The sequence below is a fragment of the Haliotis rufescens genome, unplaced genomic scaffold, assembly GCF_023055435.1.
Source record: "Haliotis rufescens isolate VD_foot unplaced genomic scaffold, xgHalRufe1.0.p SCAF_9, whole genome shotgun sequence".
Lineage (NCBI taxonomy): Eukaryota > Metazoa > Mollusca > Gastropoda > Lepetellida > Haliotidae > Haliotis > Haliotis rufescens.
Genome location: NW_025964383.1, coordinates 32,141,917 through 32,168,822, shown reverse-complemented (window position 1 = coordinate 32,168,822; position 26,906 = coordinate 32,141,917). Strand labels below are relative to the sequence as shown.

The 26,906-nt window shown below is 39.8% G+C and overlaps 3 protein-coding genes across 5 annotated transcripts in view; 2 read left to right on the top strand and 1 right to left on the bottom strand.

The window, feature by feature from the left end:
* The window catches only part of LOC124151408, a 460,916-nt gene that overhangs the window by 170,421 nt on the left and 263,589 nt on the right, over nt 1–26,906 (bottom strand). The window lies entirely within an intron of this gene.
* On the top strand, nt 984–26,906 carry LOC124151424. 2 transcript variants are annotated; one of them, XR_007219653.1, is made up of 3 exons: nt 984–2,476; nt 21,692–21,758; nt 26,582–26,906. XR_007219653.1 is itself a non-coding variant. In XM_046523890.2 (3 exons), exons 2-3 carry the CDS (start codon nt 3,942–3,944, stop codon nt 5,789–5,791), a joined length of 1,155 nt encoding a protein of 384 aa, XP_046379846.2. In that variant the 5' UTR covers nt 989–2,476; nt 3,935–3,941; the 3' UTR covers nt 5,792–7,999. The 2 variants fall into 2 exon arrangements, 1 of the variants encoding a protein (XP_046379846.2); XM_046523890.2 differs by lacking the exons at nt 21,692–21,758; nt 26,582–26,906 and adding exons at nt 3,935–4,001; nt 4,697–7,999 and having other exon boundaries at nt 989–2,476.
* LOC124151418 lies at nt 8,362–11,535 on the top strand. 2 transcript variants are annotated; one of them, XM_046523881.2, is made up of 2 exons: nt 8,362–9,352; nt 10,190–11,535. In XM_046523881.2, the coding sequence occupies exons 1-2, from the start codon at nt 8,958–8,960 to the stop codon at nt 11,304–11,306; spliced, it is 1,512 nt and encodes a 503-aa protein (XP_046379837.2). In that variant the 5' UTR covers nt 8,362–8,957; the 3' UTR covers nt 11,307–11,535. The 2 variants fall into 2 exon arrangements, with proteins under 2 accessions (XP_046379837.2, XP_046379838.2); XM_046523882.2 differs by having other exon boundaries at nt 8,377–8,542.

The following is a 26,906-nucleotide window of genomic DNA, read 5'->3' as shown; positions in this document are numbered from 1 at the left end:
TCTGGTTGAATGGGTGGTCACAGTCTATTGGCCTGGTTGATCTGGTGGTCACAGTCTATTGGTCTGGTTGATCGGGTGGTCACAGTCTATTGGTCTGGTTGATCGGGTGGTCACAGTCTATCGGTCTGATTGATCGCGTGGTCACAGTCTATTGGTCTGATTGATCAGGTGGCCACAGTCGATTGGTCTGATTGATGGAGTGGTCACAGAATATTGGTCTGGTTGATCGAGTGGTCACAGTCTATTGGTCCGGTTGATCGGGTGGTCACAGTCGATTGGTCTGGTTGATCGGGTGGTCACAGTCTATCGGTCTGGTTGATCGGGTGGTCACAGTCTTTTGGCCTGGTTGATCTGGTGGCCACAGTCTATTGGTCTGGTTGAATGGGTGGTCACAGTCTATTGGTCTGGTTGATCTGGTGGTCGCAGTCTATTGGTCTGGTTGATCGGGTGGTCACAGTCTATTGGTCTGGTTGATCGGGTGGTCACAGTCTATTGGTCTGGTTGATCGGGTGGTCACAGTCTATCGGTCTGGTTGATCGGGTGGTCACAGTCTATCGGTCTGGTTGATCGGGTGGTCACAGTCTATTGGCCTGGTTGATCTGGTGGCCACAGTCTATTGGTCTGGTTGAATGGGTGGTCACAGTCTATTGGCCTGGTTGATCTGGTGGTCACAGTCTATTGGTCTGGTTGATCGGGTGGTCACAGTCTATTGGTCTGGTTGATCGGGTGGTCACAGTCTATCGGTCTGATTGATCGCGTGGTCACAGTCTATTGGTCTGATTGATCAGGTGGCCACAGTCGATTGGTCTGATTGATGGAGTGGTCACAGAATATTGGTCTGGTTGATCGAGTGGTCACAGTCTATTGGTCCGGTTGATCGGGTGGTCACAGTCGATTGGTCTGGCAGATCAGGTGGTCACAGTCTATTGGTCTGGTTGATCGGGTGGTCACAGTCTATCGGTCTGGTTGATCGGGTGGTCACAGTCTATCGGTCTGGTTGATCGGGTGGTCACCGTCTATTGGCCTGGTTGATCTGGTGGCAACAGTCTATTGGTCTGGTTGAATGGGTGGTCACAGTCTATTGGCCTGGTTGATCTGGTGGTCACAGTCTATTGGTCTGGTTGAATGGGTGGTCACAGTCTATGGTCTGGTTGATCGGGTGGTCATGGTCTATTTGTCTGGTTGATCGTGTGGTCGCAGTCGATTGGTCTGGTTGATCGGGTGGTCAGAGTCTATCGGTCTGGTTGATCGGGTGGTCACAGTCTATCGGTCTGGTTGATCGCGTGGTCACAGTCTATTTGTCTGGTTGATCGGGTGGTCACAGTCTATTGATCTGGTTGAATGGGTGGTGGTCAAAGTCTATTGATTTGGTTGATCGGGTGGTCACAGTCTATCGGTCTGTTTGATCGCGTGGTCACAGTCTTTTTGTCTGGTTGATCGGGTGGTCATTGTCGATTGGTCTGGTTGATCGGGTGGTCACAGACTATTGGTCTAGTTGATCGGGTGGTCACAGACTATTGGTCTGGTTGATCGGGTGGTCAAAGACTATTGGTCTAGTTCATCGGGTGGTTACAGTCTATTGATCCGGCTGATCGAGTGGTCACAGTCCATTGATCTGGTTGATCGGGTGGTCACAGTCTGGTTGATCGGGTGGTCATAGTCTATTGGTCTGGTTGATAGGGTGATCACAGTCTGGTTGATCGGGTTGTCACAGTCTGTGGTCTGGTTGATCGGGTGGTCATAGTATATTGGTCTGGTTGATCGGGTGGTCACAGACTATTGGTCTGGTGGTCTAGACGATTCTGCTGATTCAACAAATAGACTGCTAAACCGTGTCCATGTTACAATATTGATATCATGAGTGATCGATTAAATGTTATTTGATATATTCCGTAGGCAATATTACGGATATACAGGTGAACGTATGACTTGCCTTTGTATGTGTTTGTGACGGGTGCCACCGGTGCCACAGACATGCCATCAACCAGGCTAAACACTGTTACCTCCCAACCCTCGTGTATGCCCACACCACATGGAATGCATTTGGTCTTTGAATGGCATTTAGAAGTGATAAACATAAGAGAGAGAATGTAGTGATGTCAACTTTAATATGACGAGCACCACGTTTCGGAGTATATGCTTACTCCTTTATCTGGTGACTGATGATACTCTGAAACGTTGTGTTCCTCATAATGCAAAGTTGACATCAATACAGCCACACATCCATCTGTCTATAATTTGCATTCGGTGCCTCTAGAACAGCTCTCATTCTCACCATCATTTATTAATTAGACGGCTATGTGTTGAGCTTGTTCACTAACCCGAAACGTACTCTATTGATTAACTGTTTCAAGTTGCGTCCTGTTTCTTTACTGAACAGGAACGAACCCATTGTCCTTTTAATGATTGGTGATTTTGCGTCGTGAACTTGGTAACAACCATAGTATGAACACTGCTTTTCCACAGCCTGTCTGAGGTAAGTGTTGTACATGTGTATTACGGTTGCCACATCCTAATAACGAAATTAAATATAAATCGTGGAATGTAGTCCCCATTCTTACTGTACTTACCGTATCCACTCATTCGCTCATCACAATCGGTTCTGTATGTCAATACCCTGTGGTGACCTGGTGCAGGGAAGTCAATGGCCGCCGCATAGTGTGTTCTAGAACTAGTCGTCCCGGTAGTGATGCTTAGTTTAATGATGGTATGCATGAGGTCTGGGGAATCCATATGGAAACTAGATTTACTAATTCCATGTGAGTCTACTTTCCATAAGCGCTTTCCAGATGACTATCACATAACACAACACAATAAGGCGACAACAGTACCCTTATAAGAATGATGATCTCTCTATTTATCACTGTAAATCTAATTTTAATTAACCATTTAAATGTCGCATGTACATAAGCAACATCACTACTGCTGTTGGTATTCTGTAGTTTACCGAATGAGTCAAAGTGGCATCGAAGGCATTGACATGATTTATCAACAGACAAATACCTCCGTCTTCTTCTAGCTTGAGGAAAACTAGTTGAACTCGCTTATCTCCATGAGGCAGTCAAATTTTGAACTGTTCATGATTGTTCACATATTTCGAATCAATGCCTTCAACTTTGCAAACCGTAATAATCATACTTTTATGCTTATCGTACCTTTGACTGATATGATATAAGCAATTCTTGACCACCCGTAGGATATATTTGTAAAGTCACCGTTATAGATGGTGTTCAGTCTATCGGTTATCGGGTTCCAATCTTGGTTTGCCGGAGTTACAGATCAGTGCAGAAATGTCAGTCATTACTTTGTGATTTATGTGCGCAATAAAGTAAGTGTGCGTGTGTGCGTGCGTGCGTGCGTGCGCGCGTGCATGCATGCGTGCGTGCGTGCGTGCGTGCGTGCGTGCGTGTGTGTGTGTGTGTGTGTGGCATGTGGAAATATATTGCATTTAACCAGGTATTTTTAAGGTTATAGCTTTTGACATGTTACAATACCTTTTATTTACTAGGTTTTCGGTGTTGCTTGGAATCAAATCATTGAATTTATGAAGCTTCAAAACATTTTGAGTAATTGATTCCTGAATATTGGAAATAATATCCGAGCCTATTACTTATCGATTCCCTGTGTCGTTATGACATTTGAAATTAAAAAACGCAGAACGTATGAGTAGGCCTATATCCAATGGTTTCTGAGGATGAAATATTTACAGAGAGCCACGACGGACAAGGATGCTATGATTATTAAGTTTTTGACTGAAATATAAAAAAACACGCCTTGCTACTCAATAGAATTGACTACGTGAATTAAAAAATAAAAGGTGTGTGGGTGGGTGTTTTAATTGAAAACATCTTGATTACTCGAAGAACAGATATGAGTTACAACATCTTTATTAATGGTGTCTAATGTTTACTAAACAATGATTCATATGTTTCAGTATCGTCATGGGAAAACTTATCAACATCTTAAAAGCGGGTTTTATGTGGTCAGGTATATTTCGAAAGGTGAGTGTTTCAGACACTATATTGAACTGAGATGCATCAGTATTGTGGCGATTTCTCCCATAACAGTATGCAGAAAAGAGATGAGTGGTTTTGTGTTTTATTGATTCTGATGTATTTCTATCTATTGGTAACCCAGGACCTCTTGATGTTGAGATTACATTCTTTGGGCTTTTATTGGGCCCCTTACATAAACCATTTGTTGGTATAGTGATTGGGCTTTAAAGGCAAAAGTAACGGTCAAAATTATATGATGGATAACTGCAACGATTTAGATCATTCTGATATAGTTTCATGAACATAGATTAAAATCATACTGCATAATACATATTGTCCGTGCGCACTATGAAAAACACTGACTCACCATTCTTTTATCCCTTCTGATCCAGCGCGATAGAAGACGATAATAATAATAATTACTATCATTAACATTAATACACATATTTTATATTGACATATTTTATATTGATATTAGGGGCGGTCGGGTAGCCAAGTGATTAAAGCGTTCGCTCGTCACGCCGAAGACCTGGGTTCGATTCCCGACATGGGTACAATGTGTGAAGCCCATTTCTGGTGTCCCCCGCCGTGATATTGCTGGAATATTGCTAAAAGCGGCGTATAACCATATTCACTCACTCACTTTTTTGATATTTCTAAATCTGTATCATTGTAATTTCATTTTGTTCACTTTGTTACAGACATTATGTCGTCACTGGATGATTTTCACATTAATGGCTGGTGTTATGGTTTGTTCCTACATGTATGCTACGCAATCAAGGACTGAAGGAAAATCAAAGAAAACAGAAGCCAGGAGCAGAGATAACACACATCTGCGTTTTACATTCAGAAAACAAGAAGAAAGGGGGACAATCGAAGACAAATATGTAATTTATACATGTAATACAAGTCACTGTGGAGGGTATGCAGCCAGACAAAAGGGGATGGTAACAGCGTATGTCTTGTCTGAAATGCTTGGACGCAAGTTTGGCATTAGTATGAAAAGGCCTTGTGACCTCTCTGAGTTTATGGTTCCAAAGAACGTTAATTGGACTATAGATATGAACTTATTTGAAGGCAGGAGAAAGGACTGGTTCGTTAGTTTTGGAAATCGCAAGCTTGTTTTATTCGAAAGAAGTGATTTGGAAGCATTGTTTCGGAAAGATGTATTGATGTACACGGGAAACATCGATTATGTCTATTCTCTTATGAAAAACCCTTTGTTTAAAAGAGTACTTTGGGCCAAGAAGTTAAGCCACCTCGATATATTCAAAAACGCACTGGAAAAATTGTTTAAGCTTTCACCTAAAACTCAAAATACACTTAATGGCATACTTGGAAGCATTGGCCCAAATAACCACAAACTGGTGTGTGCGCACATACGTATGGGTAAAAGTCGGACAATTCCAACAGATAGCATAAGGGCGAACCGTCCAAATCGAACAGCTCTGGTCAGGTTCTTCAAACAGAGGCTACACCTGGGTCGTGATAAGTTATTCATAGCAACGGATTCCGATGATGTCAGGGAACTATTTCGTAAATCTTTCCCTGACTCCTATCTAGAGGTAAAAGGGGATGTTCTTCATATTGATAAACCACCGGTGAAATATGAGTGTTCTTCAATGGAGAAGGTGATTCTGGATCAGTATATTCTGTCCATGTGCGACACTCTAGTCACGTCCGTCAGTAGCTTTAGCCGGCTTGCTGCCATTATGAGAGGGACGGATCACGAGTTGTATGTGGCTCGTGGAAATAACATATCACTCGGCCACAGATATGTTCTGACCGGAAAGTAAGTGTTTTCCTTACTTATCCCATACACATCCTTACTGTAATTAATATACATGTACTTCGATTACAAAACGAAAGGTTTATTGTTGAACCACTGCGAAAGCAAATCCTGGGACAGACAAGATGATAAATTTGCATTCACAAAAGGTGTTTTTCTACATTGATCGGCTAAGAAAAACCGGATAATACCCAAGCCGGATGAACTGGTTCTCACACATGTTAAGTGTAGGGTTAGCGTATTGTAATGTACAATATCGTCGAAGGCACACGTGTATCAATAATGTGCAAATTTAACATTTGAAAGTGGAGATGAGTGCATGTGATACAGATATACTGCAATATATATTACGAATCAGTATAAGGTACTATCAAAACAATATTGAGTTTGAGGTTATTTGTACGTTCAAAATTATATCGAATTTTGTTCACACTGTTACACCGACTCTAATTGAACGTAAGTGTTTTTGCTCCTAATGTAGAATAGTTGTTTGTTGTTTATCTCATCCCTATAAATTTGTAATCTGATATTGTAAACTGAGGCGGTGGGGTAGCCTAGTGGTTAAAGTGTTCGCTCGTCGCAAGGACCCGGGTTCGATTCCCGACATGGGTACAATATTTGAAGCCCGTTTCTGGTGTCCCCCGCCCTGATATTGCTGGAATATTGCTTTAAAACGGCATGGAACCATTCTCACTCACGCACTCACTCACTATTGTTAACTGTGTATATAGAGCGTGTTATTGGTTACCTGTTGCTAGACTATCAGGATAGACTACTCCAGTTACAATGTTATAAATATTCAGAATCAACACTAAAACATATATCACTTTCTTATTACGCTTGTATATAAACAAGACAAAGATATATTTTCTTCACAAGGAGTACACAAATCTATACAAAATTAATCCATTTGACCAAAGACCATAAAATAAATATTTCTTTTGGTTTCTGATTTCACCAATAAATGTTGATTGTACGTTAAGATGGTTGATAATGCTTTCAATTACTAGATCAAGATTCGCCTTGTTACATGTGTGTTTGTTATCGCCCTTGCTTTTTAACTTGTTCAGAAATGATTTATTATATACTCTCAACAGTCTTAATATTGGTGTAACTGTAGACAATTTTAATATTGCAGCATTAGCATATGCAGATGATTTAGCATTGCTAGCTGAGAATGAAGCTGATCTCAGTCTACTGTTAGATGTTTTACATACTTGGTGTTGCACAAATAAGATAGAGATAAATAAGGAAAAGTCTAAAATTGTCCATTTTAGAAATCCGTCTGTCATACAGACGAAGCATGTTTTTGATGTCGGAAATATGATTTTAGACATTGCTGCTAAGTATAATTATCTTGGTCTACTGTTCACAGACCACTTAGATTTTATTGCAATGGCACGTGCAGCAGCAAAGTCTGCTAATAGGGCTTTGGGTCTGTTGATATCCAAAGTTAAGACAATAGGCGGTATGCATTTCCAAACCTATTCCAAATTGTACGATAGTATGGTGCGGTCTGTTCTTGACTACGGGGCGGCTATAGCTATCTGGGGTAATTATGATGTGTCAGCAATAAATGCTGTACACCATAGAGCCATTAGATTTTATTTGGGACTCGGCAAATACGCCCCCAACGTCGCTATAAATGGGGACATGGGATGGATGCCGCCTGTTGTCAGACAGTGGAAAAGTGTAGCAAGACAATGGTGTCGCCTTAAGAATATGTCTACTAGGTTAAACAAACACGTGTTTAACTGGGCTGATAGATACGCTGTAAATGGTTGTAAAAATTGGAATGGTAGGGTAAGAAAGAAGTTTAGTAATATGGATTTAGGACATCTATTAAACGCAACAGGTTTTTTTTATAAATTTTCTGTTTGTACACAAGTGGACCAATGGTGTAAAAATGAATATTGGAGTGATATGTTAAGAAAGGAAGAGGGGCGAAATGGGCTTAATAAATTGAGAATGTATCGATGTTACAAACAAGTATATGGGACAGAATACTATGTTTTAAATAAGATGCCCAGAAACTATAGATCGGCACTAGCCAAGTTTAGATGTGGAGTGGCTCCTATTCGAGTGGAAACCGGTCGATACGAAGGTGTACCTGTCAATAATAGAAAATGTTTTCACTGTAATGACAGCGTAGAAGACGAGGTCCATGTTTTGTTTCACTGCGCATTATATGATGATATCAGGGCAACTCTTTTTAATGAATGTATTGCTAAATCTTATAATGTTTTAGATATGCCTGATATCGACAAACTTTGTTTTATTTTCAGTGACTCCAGTGTGTGTTTTATACTTGCCAAAGTCTGCTTTTTAATTCTTAATTGTAGAAAACATCTTTTATATGGATAACTTTTTACTATATCATCTTTATATCATTTATGTATAAATTCTGTGATAATTCGTCTCTAATAATTCTATTGAATGGTTCTGTACATTTTATCTAAGCTGTTTTATGTATGTACAGGAGTGAGACGTTAATAAACTATTGTCTGTGTACTGTTCTCAAACTCGCGCTCCGTCAGTACGTGATGACCTCATTGTGTACATACATCTCTTTGTAACTCATCCATGCAAAGCGTTAGCGTGCAGTTCCTTCGGATACGCTTGTTTATTCGACGATGTTAACAGCGTAGCGATTATCTGGGTCAGTCGGCCATCCCTTAGGTAATGTGCAGGTGTCACTAGGCTGGGTGAAACAGGCCACACGATCAAAGTACTGGCGCATCAACGACATACTTAACAGGTAACCTCCCTGCCAATGAAATTATTATTTGCTGTCTGACAAAAGCACAGTTGTTGCTACTACCTTCCTTTCTCTACTGCGGGGCATATATGAACTAATGGACACCTCAGCTTATAAGGTCACAGTGACCTAAACACAGTGACCCGGATGTTGCTTTGTGCGTTGGCAGTTTCAAAAAGGTGTTTCGTTCCAGGGAGTAATATCTCACGTACAAATTTCCAGTGGATTTTTTTGCCAAGGATATAATTACCATAGCCAGTATCTTACTAACACTGGACTATTTTCCCTTATGGATTTCTTTCCTCAGGAAACTATTTGACCCGGAAACATTAATCTTTTACATATACACCCTGTACGAGTCAGCGCGAAACAGTTTTCATATTATACTGTGTACATTACGAGGTGTTTCAGTGTCATGCTACTATGTGATTATTGTGGAAATGAAATACTACCAGGTTCTGATCGTGTAACTGTGTATGACAAAGACGAAGAAGTGCGTTATGTGGCACGTGGTGATCATATACCACCAGGATTCAAGTGTGTCACTGTCTGTATGAAAGACGGCTGTGTCAAATATCTCAGAGCAGGAAGCAGCGTACCAGTGGGTTTCGATATTGTTTCTGTTTATGAGAAACATCGGGATATACTGTTAACAAAGAGAAGGGATACTAGTCATATACAATCAGGAGTACAATGTGTCCACGTCTGTGTCAGATCGGACGCTGTGCCATACAGCAGGGAAGGTTACATTACAACATCAACTGATATGCGTCTAACAGCTGAACAAGTACTGCACACAGAGTGTCTGTTGTAAGTAGGACACACACTGCGAGGACTGAATACATGTACTTGAATATGGCGCTTAAACACTCCTATTGTGATAATATAAAATTATTATTGTTATTTTTATTTTTATTTTTTATTTTATCATAATTTATATTATAATTAAAATATTACTGTTTTACATTTCTATTTTTTTCTGATGAAATAGTTTGGGTAAATGTGCTATTGTATTAACTGGTGCGGAAAACAACAATAACTCTCTCCTTTGACTTACTTGTCCACTGTCTTGTGCAAGTACATTTACTACAGAATTAATTTTAGAAACCTTAAGCTAGTAAACCTATGCTTATGAATTTATGGTACAGGGTGAGAAAAGACGTTGATATTAATCACAAAATGATATTATATCAAAATATACTGACTTGCGCATCATAATCCCGTTATAGAATCCTAGCAACTGCTTATGATACAGAAATGCAATTCTATACAATATCTATCTTAAAAGAGTAGGGGGGGGGGGGGGGGGGGGGGGGGGGGGGGTAGGGTAGTCTATGGTTAAAGTGTTCGCTCGTCACACCGAATACCCGGGTTCCATTCCCCACATGGGTACAGTGTGCGAAGCCCCTTTTCTGGTGTCCAGTGATATCGGTTGAACATTGCTAAAAGCGGCGTAAAACGATATTCACTCACTCATTCTTGAAGGATTAGAAATATGGTAAGGAGAGAGGGTTTTTTCTTGTCAATATCACAAGTTATTGTTAATGGGTATTCGTTGTGTATGTCCTGCCTGAACTATGCTTCCTGTCATAATTATACTTTCTTATTGTTTACTAAGACTAAGACAGTTTAACTCTTACTTTTCAGTGAACATAGTTCCAGGTGTGAAGAAGCAGTTCGTACTTTTGTACAGCTTGTCTCTTCAGCAAGCAACGTCCTGTCGATGGGAATTGACGTTAGCTACCTGTACGGTGCCGCTGTACACGAGAAAGACGCTAGAAAGAAAAAGAGAGAGAAAAGGGAAAATAAAATTCAGGAACTGTCAAGAAACGTCTCGGCACTGCGTAATTCAAACGGGGGATACGTGCTGATTCATCTTGTTGGTTTAGTATCAGCGGATTTTTTCACTGGCGCATTTGATGAGTTTGTGGACATAAAACTAAATGGCTTGATTCAGGACGGCAACATGTTTAGTGATGTGTATAAGAAACAACGACTAAGCACTCACACAGAACTACAATGTTTTCATGACTTTCTGTCTCTTTTCGTCAGTGCCGCTTCCTCAGTGACAACTTCAAACTTCAATACAAAGATTGCACTTGATGATTGTATAATAGAACCGACGGCAGAAACACTTCGGAGCTTTTTGAGAACAAAAAGACGATTAAGTGAAACCTTCCACAGACTTTCAGGAATCGTAAGTGCGGATGACCTCAAGCATGTGCACGAAAGCAGATCAATTGAAATGAAGGGTCACTTTCTTTCAAAGGAAAGCGATGAGGAACTTGCTTGTTCCATACTTAATAGTTTTAAACTTGCAGAATATATAACCGCATTCACCAAACTTGAAGGTGGGGGTTCCTATTTATATGGAGTAAACGAGAGTTCTTCCACGGAACATGGGTATGCATCTAAAACATCCCGACCCGACCCTGTTGTAATCAATAATCAAGATTATTTAAAAAAGACTTTGGAGCAGAAGATTCGCGATACTATTCTCGTCTGTGACTATGATGGGAACACATTACCAGATGCTAATGTAGCTGAAGTTCACTTTATTCCTTGCATGTCACATTCTAAAGAAACAAAAGACAGACATAATGGTCAGCCTGTTATCATTCACGTTTCTGTCAGGTCAGTTAGTGGGATTGTGTTTTATGATAAAATGGGACCATTGGCCTACAAATATGACAACACACAAAGACTAGTCACCCAAATGGATATCAAGGAATGGATCCGTGCGTTTCTAAAGACGTCGGTGTAGGTGATATGGCAGGTAACCATTCCTGTGTCATCCGTCTCCCTTACAACCATGAGAGCAGTTTCTGTTACACATGTAACATGTACTTTACGGAATAGGTCACCTCACCTCACGGTGGCATCTCCAGGCCGAGTGTCCTGTCTTGTCGTGGAATTTGTTTCGGTGGATAATCGCGTTGGCGTTTTAAATTTAGTAGATGTCTATCTCCATGTATATAAAGTTGCAGCACATACATCGATGTTTGTTATTGTTTTCTTTTTGTCAGAATCTGCACCGTAAAGTCTTTACAAAAGTATTGATGCCTGGAATGACTCGTTTGATAATGAAACCGAACACTTGCTTCGAAATATATGTGTATCTCTTTATATTGATTTTAAGAGGGCTACCTATTGCTGATACGGTGCCGCACTGAGATGATGCTCACACTGTGATAGGTTTTATCACTGCCAGTAATCTCACTGATGTAACGCCTGGGCAAGATGTTAAATACAGTAGCATGATTATGGCTTTAGACAAGGAGACGCATACAAATTATCTAGAAGGGGTTGCAGGGATATCTACACTGTAGGGGTTATTTCAGAACGATAGTTTAAAATGCTTCAGTCTTACGAGTGTTCTCAAGAACCTGATTCGGAAATAGTTCCCACTGTCTCCGTATCAAGAAAAGACAATGTTTTCATAAACCTGTTTGTTTACTGAGTACAACAGCGGCAATATCGGCCATTATTTGAAGTCCTACGTCGCGTGGCTATTGTCTTGTAACATTTGTATGCTAAATATACTAAAATCGCTGAATATACTGACTAAAATATAATGATAATGTGAACTATTAACTAAAATGTATTGCCTAAAATATTATGATAATGTGAACTATTAACTAAAATGTATTGCCTAAAATATAATGATAATGTGAACTATTAACTAAAATGTATTGACTAAAATATAATGATAATGTGAACTATTAACTAAAATGTTTTGACTAAAATATAATGATAATGTGAACTATTAACTACAATTCCAGATGCATTTCTTGTGCTTAAAATCATACTCTGACAAGGATTAAATTTGAAAATGAAAAATTGAGAAGATTTGCTGAATTTATCTGAAGTAATGTCAGGTAGTTGGACCGAAAAGAGCATATTCATCATCACACAAACACGTTCGCCTCTTATTTAGATTCTCAAGCCTTTGTAACTTTACGGGGATGTCATCAAAGATATGTGGTATGACATTCTGAAATGTCACTACTCCCTTGCTTCCCGAGTAGGCCGTCGGTTAGTAAGGTGACAAATCCCTTTCAATTATCATAAGAAACGCCTGCTAAAAGCTCCGTCCATTTTCCTAATCCGAACTATATCATATTAAGCATGTGTCTATGAATCACTATCAAATAAGATGAAACATTGTTCTTTATTATATGAGGCGAAGTTTTACGCCATATCATTACCCTAAAAGCGGTTACGTGTCATTGAACAGAAGCGCATAATGACACAATGTTGTCTGACAATTTACGTCATCATATGCCTGGCAATGATATGAGGCATTTTGCATGATGGAGCCAACATGGATGCGGTCATTAAACAGGGGATGTAATAACCAGACCCGTATTACACCCCCTGTCGGGCTGATATGGCTTGTCAATGCATTTTGAATGGGCGATCGATATCAGCGCTGTGGTAACAAATTAGAGTTACGTCCCTTAGTGCGTCGTCTGCTCAGTTGGCTTTCCCGCGACAATGATTTCCAAACAAGGTGAAGATGTTTTGCATGCATTTGCAAATAGATACATTTTACAATTTTATGTCATGGTTTTATATGATAAAGAGGTTATTATATTGTAGTTTTGATATCATACCCCATTTCAACTCGAGACCCCAATATCAGCTCGAGGGCAGAAGGCGAGGGCGCACTGTATTAACACATATATGACAACAAAGTGCTAATTTAACATTTCAGCATGACAATCGGGGCCTATAGGATACAGGGATCCACTGAAGGATACATAATGTCATGATCTATATAGGGACGATACACCAACTGTGCGATTTGATACATAATTATCATGATAGACCCGTGAAGGACTGGGGTAGAATAGGTGTTCAGCAACCCATGCTTGCCGTAAAAGGCGACTATGCTTGTCGTAAGAGGCGACTAACGGGATCGGGTGGTCAGACTCGCTGACTGAGTTGATGCATGTAATCGATCCCAATTGCGTGGATTGATGTTCATGATGTCAATCACTGGATTGTCTGGTCCAGACTCGATTATTTGCAGACCGCCGTCATATAAATGTAATATTGCTGAGTGCGGCGTTTAACAAGAAACAAAACAAAACATATCATGACACCTTGATCAGATAGATATCACGGTACTTGCATGTGCACTTATCTGTAGTGCGTGAGCCATGTTTTTAATACACAGGATGGCCAAATACCTGCATACTAATGATTTACAGTTGGCAGTGTCAAGTATGGCACAATGGATGAAAATATTTATGTTTTCACTGCTCATTTTCTCCAGTAATAAGTGTTTGGTGTAACATTTATTAAAGAATACATTTAAGGTAAGAATCTAAAATTTTTTACTTAGTGTGCGATTGTGAATGATACTTGAAGGAGAAGTAAAACATCGTGCATCATCCTACTACTATGTTATATATATCTACTTCAGTATCATTAACAACCCTATCAAATTATGATTTGTTAGTTCTACGTTTGTACTAACACAGATAGAGAATCATTAGAATATCGGCTAGAATGTTCTTCTCGATAGGTGGTATGAGGCGATGTGAGGTGAATTTAATGTCTCATTCAAGAGTATTGCATTTATAGGGGAGAAACTGGGATTCAAACTAAGAATCGTCGGATTCTTGCACGTTTAAGGGAATCTGCAAACACTGGAAAGCGAATTATGACGACTGGACCTCCCTTTTACTGCATCTTGGAAACAGAAATAAGACCTGCGTGCATTTGTTGACATAATCACGCTATCGTAGCCCACGGGAGGTAACTCCTGTCACCATACCACAACAGTAAGTTCATACTCGCTGAAAGTGATGGTCATTGTATAACTTGCCGCATATAGGTCACCAGATAACCCATACCTGCGGTGTGAGATGATTACACTGGCCTCAACAAACAGTAGGGATAACCATACTCCGTGGTGTATGTTTGTTTGTTTGTTTGTTTGTTGTTTAACGCCGCACTCATCAATATTCTAGCTATATGACGGCGGTCTGTGAATAATCGTGTCTTGACCAGACGATTCAGTGACTGACATCATGAGCATCGATCCACGCAATTTTGATACGATGACATGCATCAACCAAGTCAGCGAGCCTGACTACCCGATCCCGTTAGTCGCCTCTCACGACAGTCATACTCCGTGGTGTATAGTACACCACATCACAGACCACTCTTATTTTATGTGATATGGTGACTTGTTTTATATATAGGTTATCGCCTGAAATGTCATGGTATATGAAATCTAATTGGTCATTTATTGAAAATCTGAGACCACATTAATCAGCTGTATCAAAACGCATGAGGCAGTGGTGTTGCCGACTCGACCGACTTTTGTTATACGTGCATACAACAGCTTCAACATAGCCGAGCCAACTGAAACGGAAAATTGTGGTAAAAGGGAAAATATACCGACGGAGTATATTAATCGAACAACAGATTAATTATGGCTATGTCTATGAAGTCAGTGACGACGATTGTTTGTGATGAGTGACATCGCGATTGAGATATTTCTGTTGATAAATAAATCATGTCCCTCATTTAAGCAATAAAACATGCATCGGTAAAGTATGTTTTGTTTGCTTTAATTGTACATCGATAACTACCCCGGGACGACATTCCTGCTGCCAAGAATCTTACTATCACATTGTGACCTTGTGAGAGGTACTACTTACAAGTGAGACATGCTCAGATATTTTACAGTTTGAATTGGAGGCCATATGCTTTTCAATTAACGTTTTCTAAACCTGCTTTGGGGTATGACATATGAATTGTAAGACCTAGGTTTTACAATTGAATTCTTAGTGACAGACCTTTTGATATGAATATAATGAATATTTTCTATTGGTTAAAGGTCACAATCGAATTCCTTTAATACCGCGACACACTGTATTGTTTCACTATACATACATACATACATACATACATACATACATACATACATACATACATACATACATACATACATACATACATACATACATACAATCATACATACATACATACATACATACATACATACATACATACATACATACATACATACATACATACATACATACATACATACAATCATACATACATACATACATACATACATACATACATACATACATACATACATACATACATACATACACACACACACACACACACACACACACACACACACACATACATACATACATACATACATGCATGCATACATACATACAATCATACATACATACATACATACATACATACATACATACACACACACACACACACACACATACATACATACATACATACATACATACATACATACATACATACATACATACATACATACATACAATCATACATACATACATACATACATACACACACACACATACATACATACATACATACATACATACATACATACATACATACATACATACATACATACATACATGCATGCATGCATACATACATACAATCATACATACATACATACATACATACACACACACACATACATACATACATACATACATACATACATACATACATACATACATACATACATACATACATACATACATACATACATGCATGCATGCATGCATGCATGCATACATACATACATACATACATACATACATACATACATACATACATACATACAATCATACATACATACATACATACATACATACATACATACATACATACATACATACAATCATACATACATACATACATACATACATACATACATACATACATACATATGAAGCAGTGGTACGAGCACACATTATATTGACATATATCTAAAATGTACAAGTAGGTTCTTAGTGCGGCGTTAAACAATAAGCAAACATTTTTGTTTTGAATCTAAACTTTAACGATAACTTCGATTCGGCAAAGAGACTGTTGAGGTACAATTATAATTGTAATAAACACATATACACCCAATTATACTTTCGATTATGGAATTTTACGACGACTACGATCGTCCAATCTTACATGTACACAATCAGTTTAAGTCTATCGACTCTTTGAATCACTCTTGAATCACAGCCCGACATCTTGAATAAATTAGACATACTCTTTCAACTTTTCTACATCACATTTTGTAAAAACAAGCTTTGATATCCTGGATTGATTTGAAGTTTGTTGTTTAACACTTTGAGTAAAGCAAAACATGTAATGAATTTGCGTCTCGACTCAAAGTCGACCCGTGGGTGGGGGTATGGGTTGGGAAGGTGTCATAACAACAGGTATGACATTTAGCTAAGGTAAATGAAGAAGAGGAAGAGACATCGTTGTGCAAAGCGCTGACCCTTGATACTGGCTTTATTTCAATCATCATGCATACGTTGGTGCGGATTTGGAAAGTGATCACCTATATTTGTTCGAGGTGGTGAGGTGAAATGGGGTTTAACGTCACGTCCAAGATAATTGCATTTATATAGCGACGTGCATGTACGTGTGTGTGGCTGCTTGTACTAGTCCGGACTGATGCCGATTTATAGTGCTAGCCCACTGAGATAACATGCTGCAGTTTAACATGAATACCCCACTCAGACACAGTATACTGACTCCGAGCCGACCAGTCCTTGTTTTAGCCCCTTAATGCCGAGCGCCAGACAGGGTAACAACAAGTACATTCGTTTAACGTCTTTTGGCATGACGCGGCCGGGGATCGAACCCCGGACCTTCCGCTCTTTCTGTTATGTCACGTCGTGTCAGCTTAATGTTTAGTTCGGAAATCCCGAACTGGTGCATCTCATTTACCACTCAGGTGAAACCAAAGAACACGGGTATGGGGCTGACGATTTAAGCGCGATGTTCGATCCCATGGGTAGATATATCTGTACAGCACATTCCGGCGCATTAGACCACTTGGCCACCCGCCCCTCCCCTCTATACAATATGTGAAGCGATTTTAGGTTTCAGAATACAAACATTGTTTAGGTAAAAGATGTTACAAGGCTTACACAGTTTAACTAAGTGGTATGCAGAGTTTGCGTAGCGGCCTGAGATCACAGTATACCGAATATATCCAAAATAGCGCTGTAAAATCAAAGAGTGTACGTCCTTAGAATGCTACAATAGTACAAAGAATGGTAGTGACTGAATGTTATACACCACAGTCAACGACACTCCAGCTTTATGAAGAAGGCACGTAAATTAGAGTCAGGCCCAGGCAGTCACTGGTTGACATCGTACTCTTCGGTACTATCCAGGTACATCAATAGCAAAGGGTACCATATATATTAGGTGTATTCTTAGAGAGACGAAGATACCGTTTACAGAAGGATATTTGGACATATTCAATTCATTTGTTGTACGATGTTCCCCAAACTTCAGCTCCGTAACATAAGATCGGAACGACAACACTGTAAAATATTCTAAGGGCATCTTGAAATGACAGGTATCCATTTTTCTTTTGACAGCAGTTAATGAATCTGAGTGATTTGTTTGCTTGAGCTGTTAGGCTACTGAGTGAGTGAGTTTGGTTAAACGCCGCTTTTAACAGTATTCCAGTTATATCGCGGCTTGTCAGCTTAATGTGGGAGGAAAGCCCGAAGTGATGCAGGTCTCAGACGTTTACCACTTCCGTGAAACCCACGAGAACCCTTAATATGAACACACAATGCCATTAAGAACGTGGTCAAATGTAACAAATGTTATCACTTTCGTAGTAAAGTACAGATTCTCGTACGTACGTTTACTAAGTTTGTCAGCACCATACCCATGCTCGTGGGTTTCACCGAAGTGGTAAACGTCTAAGACCTGCATCACTTCGGGCTTTCCTCCCACATTAAGTTGATACCCCGCGATATAACTGGAATACTGTTAAAGGCGGCGTTAAACCAAACTCCTTATTACTTCCCTTGCATATAGGACAGATTTTGCTCTTTCACCAACTCCTGAACAAAATCAAAAATTTAAACAAAATTAGCTTTAACGAAGATGTCACTTAGAGGCTGCTAAACAGAGAATCGCACCCGAGGGGTTCAATAGATATGGGCACCTTTGGTCAACCGAAGTATGACGTAAATGAGTTAACACTTGCAAACAGTGGTCAAGCATGGTTAACCTGGCGTACCCACTGTTGTTCAACACGTGTTCACCTGGGTCGTCCAGGGTATCGAAATCGACTGTAAGCACTGTGTTCTGAACGTTTAGTTAGAGGTGACGGAGGTGAAACATGACACTGCCATGGAATGAGTGCTTTCCTTTTTGGATTATCTGCATGTGACGCAAGAAGAAAGATTCAAGTCCATGAACAAGCTACACTCTGGGAGCGTGAGAGATTTAACGAAATGAATCACTATCAAACCGAGATGATACCAGGTGTTCGCGAAAAGGTGAACGTATCCTGCTCCATCGACGGCACCCATCACAAACACATGTATAGGCAAGTGAATTGTTCACCTGAAAGAAAACGGGAACATTATTATGATACAAGTCAAAATAGGGAATTGCATTTTCGTAACTGAAGGGTCAAATTACATCAGTTTCTTCGTTTCTGGACTATCTTTTATTCTCTGGCCAACACCAGAACAACGACATAAATATTTTGTTTAAAAATATCTCAAGATCTTTTTTCTTTTGGTAATTATCTAGATACGACAGTAGTGAATGTGTAAGTGATATGAGGTCACGGGCACGTATGTTACAGTAGTAGAAATTTAGCAGAAATTGTCATTGTCGCGGAAAGATTAAATTATATAGACTTTGAAAACGTATTGTTTTCCCCTAAAGTTGCTGGTATCCGTTGGTGAATAGTTTTGACAACCTAACATAACTTTGCTTGTATTTGTGGTGACTTTATTGTGTTGCTGTCAACCCGATGTGCCAGTTAGAATCTGTGAGTTATTCTTAGAGCTGTTCAGAATTGGGTTTACATGTGCATGGTTAAATTATGCTTGGAATTGTTTGTGGTCATTACTGTTCATTTGAATTCGGCAATAATGTTGGTTGACGTTAAAATATAAATTATAATATCTGAAAACAACGCTAATGATTCAACCACATCAACTAATAAGGATCTTAGCAGTGTCAATGTTACAATATTAATTTCATGAGTGATTGAGTGAATGTTATTTAATATATTCCGTCAGCAATATTCCAGATATACCACGGTGGCGTGTAAAGGAGGCAGGCCAGTGTTAAAAGCAATGATCTAAGGTGACAATTAACCAGGCCACATACTCTGTTACCTCCCAACCCTGTCTGAGGTAAGTTCTGTACATAGTGTAATGGTTGGGCCATCCTCAACTCGAAATCAATGTTAAATCTTGGATTGTATTCCTTAAGCCCCTATCTCACATTCACGAATCTGAGCACGACTGAACACGATTTAACGTTTCTCCTTAAATCGTGTTAGAACGTACGATGCAAAAATTTATAACACGATTTAAGCCGAGCTGAAAAGTCGTGTTCAGTCGTATGAAGGTCGCATGAGGGTCGTTTTTGGTCGTATGAGGGTCGTGTTTGGTTAAGAAATTTGCATAAACCACAAGGTCGAGCACGAATCATTTAAGCCGAGCTGAAAAGTCGTGTTCAGTCGTATGAAGGTCGCATGAGGGTCGTTTTTGGTCGTATGAGGGTCGTGTTTGGTTAAGAAATTTGCATAAACCACAAGGTCGAGCACGAATCATTTAAGCCGAGCTGAAAAGTCGTGTTCAGTCGTATGAAGGTCGCATGAGGGTCGTTTTTGGTCGTATGAGGGTCGTGTTTGGTTAAGAAATTTGCATAAACCACAAGGTCGAGCACGAATCAACACGATTTTTCAACTTTTCTTAAATCGTGTTCGCAATTTCTTAAATCGTGTATGCGAGATTGGGGCTTTAGTCTTCAGCTCTGATAGGCTGGTTATTCTCTTGCATTTATTACCACAATCTATATTTACCGTATGCCCTCATTCGCTCATTGTTATCATCAGCGCTTCTATTGTCACTACCCCGTAGTTACCTGGTAGCTTGTCACAGTGCTACCAGCTCAATGATTGACGGATGTTGTATCCTTGACTTGTAGTTCTAGACAGGGAAACCAGGGTCCATCGAGCATCTTAAATTATAATGTTATGTCATGAGGTAGGTCTGGAGAATCCATATGTAAACAAGATTCACTATTTATCTGCTATCCATAAGCGTTCTCCAGATGACTATCACACAACGCAACACAACGCAACACAACACAATAAGGCGGCAATATGAACCTTATATGAATGATGCTCGATTTGTAACTATAAACCTCCTTTCAATTAAAACTTTTAATGCTGTATGGAGAAAAAAAACTGCGGTACTATTTGGTTGAGAAAGACTGGTCATTGGTTATCTCCATGAGGCAGTCAATTCCACACTGTTCCTGATTGTTTACATATTTCGAATCAATGCCTTCAACATTGCAAACCATAAGGGTGTTATAAAATCATTTCTTGACTACTCGCTGGATATATTAGTTAAGTAATCGTTATTAATGGTGTTCCGTGCATCGGTTATAAGGTTCCAATCTTGGTTTACCACATTTATAGATCAATCCACAAATGTCAATCATTTCCTTGTAAGTGAGTTATCAGGTAATCATGTGTGTTGTATGTGCTATTATTTAACTAGGTTTTTTAATGTTTTTAATGTAAGGCTTTTGACTTTCTCACACAACCCTTCATGTACATTTACTGCATCTTCGATATTTGCTTTGAATCAAACCTCTGGATTTATGAAGCATTTTGAGTATATAATCCTTGAATATTGGTGCCTCTAAATTGCTTACATTATACTCATAAAGTTTTGAACATAATCGCAACTCCGGCCATATTGGAAATATTATCTGAGCCTATCACATAGTGATTCTCTGTATCGTCATGCAAAATGAGAATATGTATTACGCATGAGTATGCGCTATATCCAGTGATTTCTGGGGATGCAATATTTACAGCGCACCATGACGGACAAGGTTATTAAGCTTAAATGACTTTCGACTGAAATAATAAAACCAAATCTCGACTACTCAAAAAGATTTAAATGCGTAAATTAACAATATAAAAGGTTTGTTGTGGGTATTTTTTTTTATTCAAAAATGCTTGACTACTCATGGAATATATATTTGTTCAGTCATCCTTATTTATGGTGTCCAATGTTTACAACGATCTCATATTTTCAGTATTGTCAAGGAAAAACCTATCAGCATCAAACGAAAGACGTTGATGTGTTCAAATATATTTCGGTCGGTGAGTGCTTCAGAATCGTTTTATTTATTCTTATTTGTTTGTTTCTATTGGTAACCCATAGTTGATGAAGAGATTAAATTCTTTGAACTAAAATCGGCTTCTCACACTGATAATTGGTTGTCATGGCGACAGTGTGATATATGTTTTAAAACTCATATATTATCAGCCTTCGGTCAATTCAGGGGGATAGAGAATTTGAACCCTGAAGATTTTTCATTTTATGGACAGGGCCCCACTTTTTACATCAATGTCCAATTGCTGTCGTGTCAATGAAGTTTGATGGTTCTGTTGGTTTGTCCCAATCAACAATATTTATGTAAGTGGATTGGTGATGTACTGGGAGTAGATGGGCTAACTGAAGTTATTAGGAAGGGTCCTTGTGTGCGTTAGAGGATAAAATGTGTCTCTTACGAATTAACTACAAAGATACTACAATATTGTATTTAGTATGCATATGGACATATTAAAGTAAAGTGTAAGGATTTTCAAAACATATTTTATTCATCACTTAGCGAGGGTTGGCAGCCCAGATTTCTTCCACATACAGAAACCTGACTCCGTGGAAGTCCTTCATTGACGAACATACAGTGTATTGTGTTCAATGGTGTTTTTGTGTGTCATTGCTTGAATCACATAATGAATAATACACAGAAAATTAGTTACATATACGTAACGAGTAGCAGCACACAGTCAATGAAAGTATGTGTTACCCGACTTATGTTTGTTCCATCAGACAGAAATCTAGAATATGTGTATAGACAGCACTAACTACAGCACTAACTACAGCACACAGTACAATACATACAGCACTAACTACAGCATAGGCACCAAACACTACAGTATACACTACAGCACACACTACAGCATACACCACAGCACATACTACAGCACTAACTACAGGACACAGTACAACACATATATCATACACTACAGCATACACTACAGCATACACTACAGGACATAGTACAACACATACAGCACTACCTACAGCATAGGCATCATACACTACAGCACTAACTACAGCACTAACTACAGGACACATTTCAACACATACAACATACACTACAGCATACACTACAGGAAACATTTCAACACATACAGCACTAACTACAGCAAAGGCATCATACACTACAGCATACACTACAGCACAAACCACAGCATACACTACAGCACACACTGCAGCATATACTACAGGACACATTTCAACACATACATCATACACTACAGCACAAACTACAGCATACACTACAGCACACACTACAGCATACACTACAGCACACACTACAGTATACACTACAGCATACACTACAGCACACACTACAGCATACACTACAGCACACACTACAACATACACTACAGCATACACTACAGCACAAACTACAGCATACGCTACAGCATACGCTACAGCACACACTACAGCACAAACTACAGCACACACTACAGCACACACTACAGCATACACTACAGCATACACTACAGCATACACTACAGCACACACTACAGCACAAACTACAGCACACACTACAGCACACACTACAACATACACTACAGCATACACTACAGCATACACTACAGCACACACTACAGCACAAACTACAGCATACACTACAGCACACACTACAGTACACACTACAGCATACACTACAGCATACGCTACAGCATACACTACAGCATACACTACAGCACAAACTACAGCATACACTACAGCATACACTACAGCATACACTACAGCATACACTACAGCACACACTACAGCACAAACTACAGCATACACTACAGCATACACTACAGCATACACTACAGCATACACTACAGCATACACTACAGCACACACTACAGCACACACTACAGCACAAACTACAGCATACACTACAGCATACACTACAACATACACTACAGCATACACTACAACATACACTACAGCATACACTACAGCATACACTACAGCACACACTACAGAACAAACTACAGCATACACTACAGCATACACTACAGCATACACTACAGCATACACTACAGCACACACTACAGCACACACTACAGCACACACTACAGCACACACTACAGCACACACTACAGCACACACCACAGCATACACTACAGCATACACTACAGCACACACTACAGCATACACTACAGAACACACTACAGCACACACTACAGCACACACTACAGCATACACTACAGCATACACTACAGCATGCACTACAGCATACACTACAGCACTAACTGCAGCACTAACTACAGGACACAGTACAACACATACATCATACACTACAGCATACACTACAGCATACACTACAGGACATAGTACAACACATTCAGCACTACCTACAGCATACACTACAGCACTAACTACAGCACTAACTACAGGACACATTTCAACACATACAACATACACTACAGCATACACTACAGGAAACATTTCAACACATACAGCACTAACTACAGCAAAGTCATCATACACTACAGCATACACTACAGCACAAACTACAGCATACACTACAGCACACACTACAGCATATACTACAGCACACATTTCAACACATACATCATACACTACAGCACACACTACAGCATACACTACAGCACACACTTCAGCATACACTACAGCACACACTACAGTATACACAACAGCATACACTACAGCACACACTACAGCATACAGTACAGCACACACTACAACATACACTACAGCATACACTACAGCATACACTACAGCACAAACTACAGCATACACTACAGCACACACTACAGCACACACTACAGCACAAACTACAGCATACACTACAGTATACACTACAGCATACACTACAGCACACACTACAGCATACACTACAGTATACACTACAGCATACACTACAGCACACACTACAGCATACACTACAGCACATACTACAGTACACACTACAGCATACACTACAGCACATACTACAGTACACACTACAGCATACACTACAGCATACACTACAGCATACGCTACAGCACACACTACAGCACAAACTACAGCACACACTACAGCACACACTACAACATACACTACAGCATACACTACAGCATACACTACAGCACACACTACAGCACACACTACAGCATACACTACAGCATACGCTACAGCACACACTACAGCACACACTACAGCACACACCACAGCATACACTACAGCATACACTACAGCACACACTACAACATACACTACAGCATACACTACAGCACAAACTACAGCATACGCTACAGCATACGCTACAGCACACACTACAGCACAAACTACAGCACACACTACAGCACACACTACACCATACATTACAGCATACACTAAAGCATACACTACAGCACACACTACAGCACAAACTACAGCACACACTACAGCACACACTACAACATACACTACAGCATACACTACAGCATACACTACAGCACACACTACAGCACAAACTACAGCATACACTACAGCACACACTACAGTACACACTACAGCATACACTACAGCATACGCTACAGCATATGGTACAGCACACACTACAGCACAAACTACAGCACACACTACAGCACACACTACAACATACACTACAGCATACACTACAGCATACACTACAGCACACACTACAGCACACACTACAGCACAAACTACAGCATACGCTACAGCACACACTACAGCACATACTACAGTACACACTACAGCATACACTACAGTATACACTACAGCACACACTACAGCATACACTACAGCACACACTACAGCATACACTACAGCATACACTACAGCATACACTACAGCACACACTACAGCATACACATACAGCACACGCTACAGCACACACTACAGCACACGGTACAGCATACACTACAGCATACACTACAGCACACACTACAGCATACACTACAGCACACACTACAGCACACACTACAGCACAAACTACTGCATACGCTACAGCACTTACTTCAGGACACAGTACAACACATACATCCTACACTACAGCACAAACTACAGCTTACACTACAGCACACACAGCACACACTACAACACTACAGCATACCTACTGCATACCTACAGCATACTCTACAGCACACACTACAGTATACACTACAGCACACACTGTTTGATGACATTAATTAGCAGTGTCTTAAGCTTAAAAAGTAACCTTCAGTAACAGAGCCATTAGTGATGACATTTGATTGTGACGCCATGGTAACAATGACGTCACAATGGTCTGCAAAGCATGGGGGGGGGGGCGGCACGGGTGGCCCAGTCGTCAAAGGCGCCGCGATTCGCTGTTCAGAGTTGCATCCCTTGGGCACGCCAGAAACCTATGATTTTGGGTTTGAATCCCGGTTCGCCCCGATTATGTTTCTACGTTTGTCAGCACCTTATCCGTGCTCGTGGGTTTCACCGAAGTGGTAAACGTCTGAGACCTGCATCACTTCGGGCTTCCCTCCCACATTAAGCTGACACTCCGTGATATGACTGGAATACTGTTAAAAGCTGCGTTAAAACAATCTCACTCACTCACTCACTGCAAAGCATTGTGATGCAATTTCATTGCAGCGATATATTCAATGTAGACATTGCTTGATCTCACCCAAGCGGTATCTCCTGTGGGAGCCAGTTTTTTTATGATAAATAGTAACATCATACTGCATTTGACAGAATACTTATTGTCGCTGAGCACTATGGAATACACCGACCCATTTATCTTTTATCCATCCTGATTCTAGCGCTGTAGAAATCGATAGTTATTACTACCATTAACATTCTTACACATATTGTCTGTATATTATTAAATATATATCATAGTAATTTCATTTTGTTCATTTTGTTACAGACATTATGTCGTCACTGGATGATTTTCACATTAATGGCTGGTGTTGCGCTTTGTGCATACATGTATGTTATGCTACCGAGGACTGAAGGAATATCCAAGCAAACAGCAGCCAGAAGCAGACCTAACACTCCTTATCAGCAATTTTCATATAAAAAACAAGAAGAAAGGGGGACAATCGAAGACAAATATGTGATTTATACATGTAATATAAGTCACTGTGGGGGGTATGCTGACAGACAAAAGGGGATGGTAACAGCGTATGTCTTGTCTGAAATGCTTGGACGCAAGTTTGGCATTAGTATGATAAGGCCGTGTGATTTCTCTG

Bases quoted from the DNA above. Each gene is read 5' to 3' on its own strand.
- LOC124151418 (XM_046523881.2), top strand. From the start codon at position 8,958: ATGCTACTATGTGATTATTGTGGAAATGAAATACTACCAGGTTCTGAT. The intron at 9,353-10,189 runs GTAAGTAGGACA...CTTACTTTTCAG, and splicing joins CTGCACACAGAGTGTCTGTT to TGAACATAGTTCCAGGTGTG.
- LOC124151424 (XM_046523890.2), top strand. From the start codon at position 3,942: ATGGGAAAACTTATCAACATCTTAAAAGCGGGTTTTATGTGGTCAGGT. The intron at 4,002-4,696 runs GTGAGTGTTTCA...ACTTTGTTACAG, and splicing joins GGTCAGGTATATTTCGAAAG to ACATTATGTCGTCACTGGAT.